The 10,007-nt window shown below is 42.7% G+C and overlaps 1 protein-coding gene across 1 annotated transcript; it reads right to left on the bottom strand.

Moving 5' to 3' along the window:
- Window positions 1-329: 329 nt before the first annotated feature.
- Window positions 330-9,120, bottom strand: triqk (triple QxxK/R motif containing). Its single transcript, XM_086137468.1, has 4 exons — window positions 8,949-9,120; window positions 7,222-7,295; window positions 7,026-7,111; window positions 330-2,439 (listed from the first exon to the last, which is right to left on the bottom strand). The coding sequence occupies exons 2-4, from the start codon at window positions 7,280-7,282 to the stop codon at window positions 2,332-2,334; spliced, it is 255 nt and encodes an 84-aa protein (XP_085993594.1). The 5' UTR covers window positions 7,283-7,295; window positions 8,949-9,120; the 3' UTR covers window positions 330-2,331.
- Between the last annotated feature and the right edge of the window lie 887 nt (window positions 9,121-10,007).

Raw genomic sequence — 10,007 nt, 5'->3', positions numbered from 1 at the left:
GATACTAGACCAAGAAATAATTTGGTCCTTCCGTGAAGGCGGCCCCAGCCGGCGCCCTCAAACAAGACAGCCGCATGGCGGCCAGGACGTTAACGCGAGATACTAAAGCAGCCGTGACTTACACGTTTATGGCTTGGAAATGAAGCGACGTGAAAGAGAATAATGGGAAGACAATAAAAAGCAAATAGACGCTATAGGTTGTAATATCCATTACCTTTTAAGAGCTGAAGATAATGACTACACCTGCTTTTAACTGTGCCGCAATATATCGAGGGGAAAAAAAAACTTCAATGACAATGTGGCTGAAAAAGTACAAGTACAAAAAAAAATCACATTTCAAGAAAAACGTTTTATTCTTATTAAATGTATTACAAACTTATTCATGTGGTGACAACACAAAAAGGAAAAAAAAAATCACGTCACTCTCCCCCAACAATGGGCGGAAGATGAAGATTTGGCAGGGGCACACTGGAAAATGTGGGCATTTTAAAAGAACAAAAATGTTAGGACGAGCAACATTTTGGGGGGGAGATTTAAAAAGATTTGAAATTTCACACATGACCTTTCCCCAAACATACATCACGAGTTGAAATTTTGCGACATTTCTTTTTCAGTGTATTTTAACACTCATTGGGAGCCCCAATCCAAGAGCAGCCACAGAATTTCGGGGTTAAAATGAACCCAATGTGGGTCAAAATTAGTGCATGGTGTTAAAAAACAAAACAAAACAACAAACAAAAGTTATTTTGAAGGCTGTACCGAATAAATTGGCCAGCAAGTGTCAATCAGTCATACAAATAAAGCTTCCGTCACTACTGTGATGGCATTTGGGAGAATCGGCAATAAACTTCCAGGTAGATGTCTTGAAGGTCTATTACGTCAACTTATCTTCATGTTGCGAAGTGGCAGGGGTGTGCGGATGGATGAAAGCATTCCGCTTTTATCCGAGAGGCTCCTTTGCCATGCAGCCTTTTACTGAAGGTGAGGAGGTCATGGGAGAGCGCTCAGGGTGGGATAAAGAAGGCATTGACGCATTCTCGTTCTTAAGAGGCCGTCGCAGCATAACTGCTCCCGGCCGCCGTGGCGTCTCTCGCATTTAAATGAACGCAGCGCATTTGCGATGCTAATCCAGGTAGAAACGCGCCCATCACTATTTCACGCACGGATTCCAATCTCGCCGGGGCAGCGAAGGGGGAGGTGCGGCACAACGTGACGGGAAACATGATTGTCTCCTGTGCCGTGAGGGGAGATTTACATATTTTTTTTCCCCCTCGGAGAGGACGTGACTCCGCGGAATTACCGGAAGGGCGAGCCGTTCCCAACCATTGTGCAGCGGGAAATGATGCTTTCAACCCACCCCCACCTCCCCACCGTTAAAATCTTCACAAAAATGATTTACGGCAGAAGCTCGGTTTTCCAGATTAATCCATTCTTGACAGTCAAGCTAAAGTTTGAAAACCAAAGCAATTTGTCTGCTTAGAAATTATTTGCATCCAAGTAATATGTTCCAGACAGCCACTAATACAGTCATACCTCAGTTTTCGACCATAATGCGCTCCAGAAGGCTGTTCGGAAACCGATTTGTTCAAAATTCGAAACTATTTGATCAGCCCATGATTACGGGCTAATACACTATGCAGAAATAACAACAACAAAAAAATTGCGTAAATCACAACAAACAGGTCGGCTCACAATGAACGTTACTCGCGTAAGGAAGCCGAGACGAGTCGAGTGGCGTATTCGGGTTTGCTCAGTTTGGTCGAAAACCGATTTTCGTATTCCGTCGTCGTATTCCAAGGCGTAAAAATCTCAAATTTTCTGGTCAAAAAAACAATTTGGTCGAGAACAGGGACGTTCGAAAACCGAGGAATGACTGTATTAGCAAAAATACATTTGGGGAAACCAACTTCTTTTACATACGCAGTGAGATCAACTTTGATGGGATTTGTTGCTGAGCACACCGAAAAGCTCGCCATTGCCTTGAGTTGCGAATAAAAACTTACTAAAATAAGCCTTGCCATCTGTTGGGCCCTTATTACAAAATGTACGTAACGCTTTGAATGAATGTGCACCGATTCCAGGAAACGAATGACCCAAGCACACTTTTTTAACGTACGAAAACCAAGAAGATGTCCGAACAGGGACAAAAAAATTTACGATTTCTTTTTTGTTTTTTTTTTGCTGAAGACATATTTAGCCGTACAATTGAATATCCTTCCTCTAGGTGACAGGATTGCTAGGATTGCATTATGTGGGGCGACCTAATGAAGAGTCTGAAAGACTAACGACATCGCTTCCTGTTTGTGTTTACTTGGTCTCCCACGGCTGCTTTCAGTCCACGTCCATGTCCATATTAATCTCGTTGCTGAGGTTGAGGTAGAAAAAGGCGTAGACGCAGACGACAAAGAACAAGATGGCCACGACGAGCAAAAAGGCGTCCTGGGAAGAAAAAACACATTTTGTCACGGGTTGGTCACCTGCGTGCGGCTGATGCTTCCATTGGCCCACATGAAATAAAAATTAGGAAATTGGGAAGTACGTACAAGGCCGAAGAATAAATGAGCATGGTACAACAAGCACCTCAGTAAATACGTACTTATATATAGGAAACACTTATGTAGATGTAAATAAGTACAGCATACACTTAACTCACTCAATCGCAGCCATTTTCACTGGAGCAACCCCCTCAATCCCAGCGTTTGACTGGATTTTGACTGATCTTGCAAGGCCCACAGAATATTTGGTTCTAATGCTAAACATGGAGCCTACCAAAATAAAGTTTGGACTCTCTTCTTTCAACAAATGGCCAAGTTTCATGAAAATGGCGATTCGTGGGCAAAAAACGGAGAAAAAGAGCTTTTTGTAAAAGCATGCATTTCAAGCACATGAGGCACCACTGCCACCTACTGGTCGCTTTCTTACATGATTTACAATGTAAACGACTTAATCTCATTCACAGATTGCATCAGACCCTCCTCCTCTCTATGACGCAAAAAAAACTTAGAAGTCTACCAAGTACGTCCTTGGTAGGCGGGGCCTAATTTTAAAAAGACGTACAAGTACGTCTTGTGGAATGAAAGAGTTAAGAGTCACATCAAAGTATTTTTAAAGGTGTATTCAAAATCGACTCGAGTAAGTCGCTGTCATGCTCCACGAATGGCAAACTAAAGGAAGCATGAGGTTGCCTGCACGATTCCATCGAACACGCTTATAGATTAAAAAAATAAAAGATCGACTATTTGAGCATTGACGCTTTGTGAAGAATGACTGCCAATGCGTTGTGTAATTTGGTGTGATTTGCAGAGGCCCAGAGGGAAAAAAACCCAAAAAGGCGCTAATCTCAATTTAAGAGTCTGGCTGCAATCACCAACTCAAAAAGAGAAGTGACCTATTTTTTGCCGTTCTATTGTTTAATTGTCCCTTCACACACGAGTGGCGGTCCACTTGACGAGTGGCGCAACCGCTCGTTAAATCATCTTCATCAGCTCCACTTTCATGAGGGCCACTCCGACTTTCTCCACTTGTTCGTTATCCGCCCCGAGTCATTAGCAAAAACTTTCTCATTAGCCATGGAGAGCTTGGAGGGCTTTCTAATGCTGAGAAGAACTAGAGTCAAACTGGGCCAGAGCCACTTATATTAGAAAGAAAAAAAAAACGTACTTCCCGTTTAGGGAGCCAACTCAGGCCAGTCTAAAAATTGTCCGACTTGAAACGTGGCTCACCATTTGCAGAAAGAATCACACATTCAGAAGAAGCGTTACAGGTCGTTCATTTTTTGAGTTTCAAGGAAGGTTTCGTGTTTGTCCGCAACCCGTTTAGGCAGCAAGCTAGCTCGGTCTCAAGCCATCAATATGGACAACATCACACTTTTTGTTTTTTTGTATTGATTTTTTTGTGTTGTTTCATCATCACTACGTTTGTAGATGGTGCTGGGGATCATTCCCTTCCGAGTTCTGTTTCTTTAGCAAACTAGTTGGGGTGAGTGTTGCAAAATAACCCAACACCAAACTTGGTTGTCACTTTAGCCTTTCATATTTGGAGGTAGTGCTACGGATCATTTATTTCCTGTTCGGCAACACATTTAGGCATCAAACTAGTTCGGTCGCAACGCCTCAAAATGTACATCATCAAACGTCGCGCTCAAGTTTGCAGGTCAGCAACAAAACATTCTGGTTTAGATTTTTGTCAGCAACCCATCGAGGGAGCAAACCGGTCTTAATGCCTCAAAATGCTGTGACAATAACTCTGCCTTCCTTTTAAGTTCGTTTCCGTTTTAACTCCCTGATTCGTCTTCATCAGCCTCCCGTTAAGGCAGGAATCTAGTGCTACTTCCCTCGCGTCATCGTGTAGTTAGATTGGTCGAATTTCACCAAATATCATAGTCCAGCTCCAGCTAAACGCAATGCGCGTTTTTGTGAACGCAGAACGCGTCAAGTTCCACACAAGTCACCGCCAACCGATCACAGTTGCGACAGCAAAAGTCCCACCCGTCTAACACTCTCTCGCTCGCTCTCTCCATGCCAAGTGGTCCAGACGGCCCTGCTCGCAGCACAGCCGCCAGACAGGCTGTCCTGGCAGCTGCTGACTCCTCATGCCGCTACGTCGGGTTGGCGCTACACGAAGGGAGGCCAGCTGCCTCCACAAGACAGGAGGACAAGCGTGGATGATTGGGAAGGAATATTTATGGAGAAACCCCTAAACCAAAAGCAAACCCCCCTGATCCATATACTTTAATCCAGGGGTCGGGAACCTTTTTGATGAAGAAAGACATGAAAGCAAAATATTTGGAAATGTATTTCAGTGAGAGTCACACACACATATACACTGTATTTTATATATTAAGATTAAGATATCCTTTATTTGTCTCACATTGGGGAAATTTATAAAGTGAATTCAACAAAATGTCAGTATAATATATTCTTTTCAATAATTTTGTGATAATACTCACCATTAATGTGAATGGTTTTCCGTTCCTCTCGATTGCTAAAAATCCAGCAAAACGGGCGGAATTATAATCACCTTGCCGAATCCATACGTGGAGTTGGTGCTGGCTAGCTTTGCACCCTGCTCAGTAGCTTGCATGCTTCCTTTCTAGTGTCTCCCGCCGGGTATTTTGATGCCAACGTAGCGTGGCGAGTGTCAAAGTGCCGCTTTACATTACACTGTTTCATCGATGGTGTTTTGTCACTGCAAATCAAGTCAACAGTATTTATATTTCACTTTCAAACAGCCATCGCTGCATACAAAGTGCTGTGCATGGAGCAATTTAACATGCGCAATAAACAGTAAGACAAATCGGTAATAAAGGCGGTAGAAAGCACCAAACAGTAAAACCAAGAACAAATCTAAGTCATGCCGAGACGAATGCCAAAGAATACAAGTGAGTTTTGAGGGGGGTTTTGAAGATGGGCAGCGAGGAGGCTTGCCGAATGTTCAGTGGGAGGTCATTCCAGAGAGAGGGACCAGCAACAGAAAAGGCTCGATCCCCTCTGAGCCTCAGTTTAGTTCTTGGTACTTCTAATAAAGTCTGGTCCACGGACTAGGTGCGTAGGGGCGGATGAGCTCAGAGAGGTAAGGTGGCGCGAGATCATTCAGAGATTTGAAAACAAATAAGAGGATCTTGAAAATAACTCTAAAATGAATGGGGAGCCAGTGAGGGGATGCCAGAGTAGGAGTTATGTGCTCCCTCTTACGAGTACCAGTCAAGAGGCGAGCAGCGGCATTCTGGACCAGCTGAAGGCGCTTAATGGAGGACTGGCTGACTCCAAAGTAAAGGGCATTGCAGTACTCGAGCCGGGATGTGACAAAGGCATGAATTACTGTCTCAAAGTGTTCATGTGAGAGGAGAGGTTTTATTTTGGCCAGCTGTCTAAGGTGAAAGAAGCTGGATTTAACAACGGCACCAATTTGCCGATCGAGTTTGAAATCACTGTCCAGTTTAAGGCCCAAGTTTGAGACTGTTGACTTAAGATAAGGAGACAGGGGGCCCAAATCTACAGGATGGAATCAGACACACCATCTTATACGTTTAGGATTAGCTTTGAGCCAATGACCGAGCGGGCTGATTCAAAAGGGGGCGTATACCTGTTTCCCCAGCAATGGCCTACGTAGGCCAGTATCATCCAATTAAAATTGCTCTTGCCGCCAACTGCAGCTCTGAACAGAACGTGAGCAGTGAAAAATCGATGGATGGATTAAACAAGCGAGAATATTTTATCTGCGAGCCAGATGCAATCATCAAAAGAGCCACATCTGGCTCGCGAGCCATAGGTTCCCGACCCCTGCCCTACACCAAAAACACCCCCCCCTGATCCATATACTCTAATCCCAATCGTGAGGCAAACCCAAAACCAGATTCCAACCTGTCCTTCCCCAAAACCCTAAACCAGTGGTTTTTCAACCAAAATGTTAAAAAGGTCCAGAAGTGCAACAATGAAATGATTAGTCGACAACTAATCATCAGGATTTCAGTTATTTTATTGTCCACACATTCGACATTGGAGTAACTACGACTGTGCCTTTAAAAGGCGGGCCTGGTCTGTTGAGCGATGTGGAATAGCTAAAGCGTTCACCCTAACACCCTCGCATCCAGGCTGAAGCTACCATCGCACCACTTGAGGCCAAAGAGCTCCGAGATTCTTAATGCCCTCGGTCCCTGAGGTATTTTTAATCCAAGACTCTCCTTGTCTTCTTGTCCAAACATGAATAATTCACGAGCCGTATCAATATTTCAAGATAGCGACTAATCTAATTGGATTAAAGAGGTGCTTGATGAGGCCCTGCCGTGGCTCGGCGGTGCATATTTTTAAAAAAAGATGACCATTTCATCATCGGCGTGCGTTTAATCCTGCGGCAGGATGGCGGAACATTAATGAGGAAAGGCGACCAATTATTCAAACACCGGAACGGAACAATTGTGCTATATTTGTACTCAATTACAGCGCACAGCGACTTGGTACTTACTTAAATCCTTTTTTTTCTTTTTTGTTCCCCAATGTCGACTGAAAAAAAAAATGTCATCTTACCCTGAATCCGGAGGAGCTCTTCTTGGCTTCCGCTTTGAGCCGCGTGGCCTTCAGAACCGACTTTGTCTTTTTGTAGTCCTGCTTACCTGCAAAAATCACATTTTTTTTTTTTGCATGATTGATTGATTGTTTTAGTGTCGAAGATGCTTTTGAAAGGAGGTGTGTGTGTGTGTGCGGGGGGAGGGAGGGCACCCACCAATTTGTTTCCTGTACTGATCAACTGGTAGGTTGGTGGCGCTGGCGTCCTTCTTCCCCATTTTCCTTCGTCACCTAGAAAAAAAGAGAAAAAAAAGTATGTAAATTCCATTAAACTCCTTCCAACTTCCCCCTAAAAAAAACGACTAAAATATTTATATTTTGATTTCAAATTCAATGAAAGAAAAAAAGCACTCGATAATAGTCTTTAAAAACATACAGCAAAGTAAATATTAAACAATTTTTGTCATTTTTCTGACTTCAATTCAATGGACATGGTGCTGCTCCTTTTGGTCTGCACACCTTGGCTATGAACTCCACGGGGACCGAGCCACCTCCTCGGTAAGATTTTTCATTATCGTTAGCCTTTATTTAATTTGGACTTTTGCTTTTTAAAATTAAGTGTTAATTAGTTTTTAGTCATGGCTTCTTGAGAATCTTTTTGCTGGTCAACTCATGATTGACATGCCGACCAAATTGTGAAACGAAAGCCGGTTTCAAGGGCTGAATTTTCAACCGAGATGGATGCTGCTGTTTGGTTCGCAAGGTGACAGGAAGGAAATGTGTCATTGTCAAGTCGTTCGGTGAGAAAAACAAAAGATGGGACATGTGGTTGATTTCCGTACATCCGCGAGGTGGGATTCCATTCATTTTCGTCACCTTTTTGTCAGCGAGAACGCTCGCGATCCATCTCATTGACGGAACCGTCGCATTCGAGCAAGTAGCTCCACTTTAATTAGTACAACAGCTCCATCAGGCTAAAAATAAACTGCGGGGAGACTCTCATTAGCCAAGTGTTAGCATTAAAGAAAAAACACTTTTCCTTCTTTACTCAACTGCAGTTATTTACAAAAAGGTCAGTATTTTTTGGGAATAATGAATTATAGCCACATGATATGGCAAGCACATTTTTCCTGTGGCAAAATGAGGCACCAAATAAAGGAGAAGCACTTAGAGCAGATTTTTGACAATATTGAAAGAGTTGGCATGATATTTGTAGATCATGCCAAGAATATACTTGAAGAGAGGTTTTTCTTTCAGAAAGGTTTATTGCAGGTACTTATTGGCGCTACGTTGCTATTTTTTTTCCTGAGATGAAAAAAGGAGGCATCTATTTGAGAAGAGGTGGTATTGTGTACAGGAGTAGACGTTTATTTAGAGGAGGTGCCAATTTGTGGACTTATTATGGTAATTATTGCCACCTACTTGCCCACCTAAGGTTATCTTGCCACCCCCCCCCCCTCCTGCCCCCTTAGATTAAAAAAAGGATATTTAATTGAGAAGAGGCATTTATTTGTTGATATTAAGTGCAGACACAAGGGAGTGTTTAATTTGAAAACGGTGTATGGTCAACTTTCGTGAGGCTCTATACCTGTTAATTTGGTATGAGGGCAAAACAAGCATTTATTTGAGAAGAAGCCTTTGATTTTTTAAAATACCTTACACTTGCGTGATTGAAATATTATTCAAAAAGCATCGTGACGCGAGCAAGTAAACCAAGTGTGGAAGGTCTCTAGCTATTGGGAAAAGTGTGAAGGAGATATGAGCACGAAATGAGCACACTCAAGGAGCGTGCACAAAGATTCCTTCTCGTGGGAGACACCTTGACGAATTGCACGAAAAGCCGTTAGGGGGGACCTAATGTTACGTTTTGTACAAATACACACACCACAATTACTACTTCGAAAGTGAAACATCCCACTACAGTTTCCATTCATCGATACTCACAGTCCCGTGTTCTTTTAAATTATTGTTACGGCGCTCCGTAGAGGAGGCAACACCTGGAACGCGGGGGAGACACAAATCGGCCAAAAATCAAAAATAGACAAACAAAAAGCGTTTTATTGTACTTTGGTCCTCATTTCTTCCAAAACGCCAGCGTAGCACTGTTTGGCAGGGCGTTCCGGGTTACACGTCTACAGGGGTGACGAGCGGAGTATCGTCCAATCAGATACGAAAATCGGTGACATCCGCCAATAGAAGGGAGGGAGGGGCGGGGATAGACGGTACGCTTACCCTGCCGCCCAGAAATGTCAATACAATCGTAAATCTTTACTTTTTTCGTCTACCCCCACCCCCCCCCCCCCCCCAAAAAAAATAATTGAATGAACAAAGAAAAGATAATTTTGTGAAAAGTTTGAGCCAAAATGGTTTTCAGCAGCAGAATTGCTTAAATTCTAGCAGCCAGTCAGGTTGACCATAAACAATATCATCAGGATGTTAAAATATTTTTTTCCTGAAAAAAATGAAAATATGACATCAGCAATTATTTTAGGAAGCTGACAAAATCCAACACAGTGATTTAAAAACTATTCCGCTAAAAAATTGGCACATGTTGAAAAAAATTAGTATAACAAAGAAAAATATTCCCGCTGGACAAGGAGCCGTGTTTGGTGTCTTGAGCCAAAATGGACGCCGCAAGGCAGGGTAACGCAACTTTATAAGACAAATTTCATAATCAAGGCGACAATGTGCTTCACACAACCAAAAGCACATTACCTAAAAGCATTTACAACGAGAACAGCTGAAGACATTCACAAAGCAAAGACAACAATCATTGCTTCTTAAAAGTACTCAAAATAACAGATACTGACAACATTTAAACACTAAGATTTTTAGACACTTAAAAGCTAAGGACAGAAATAAACTAAAAGCCCGTGTCGTGAAATTGATTTAAAAAATGCTTAAAAGGCCTTAACCTCGATTTTAAAAGCATTCATACTTGGTGCTGACTTCACTTCTGTTGAAAACCTACTCCATATGCGTGCAGCATAACAGCTAAACGCC

This window comes from Hippocampus guttulatus, chromosome 18 (genome assembly GCF_054856545.1).
Source record: "Hippocampus guttulatus isolate MCC_2025c chromosome 18, RoL_Hgut_1.0, whole genome shotgun sequence".
In the NCBI taxonomy this organism is placed as follows: domain Eukaryota; kingdom Metazoa; phylum Chordata; class Actinopteri; order Syngnathiformes; family Syngnathidae; genus Hippocampus; species Hippocampus guttulatus.
The sequence above is the reverse complement of the archived record's forward strand: the minus strand, read 5'-3'. Positions and strand labels throughout refer to the sequence as shown.

Bases quoted from the DNA above. Each gene is read 5' to 3' on its own strand.
- triqk (XM_086137468.1), bottom strand. From the start codon at position 7,282: ATGGGGAAGAAGGACGCCAGCGCCACCAACCTACCAGTTGATCAGTAC. The intron at 7,112-7,221 runs GTGGGTGCCCTC...TGATTTTTGCAG, and splicing joins TCAGTACAGGAAACAAATTG to GTAAGCAGGACTACAAAAAG. The intron at 2,440-7,025 runs GTAAGATGACAT...TTTTCTTCCCAG, and splicing joins AGAGCTCCTCCGGATTCAGG to GACGCCTTTTTGCTCGTCGT.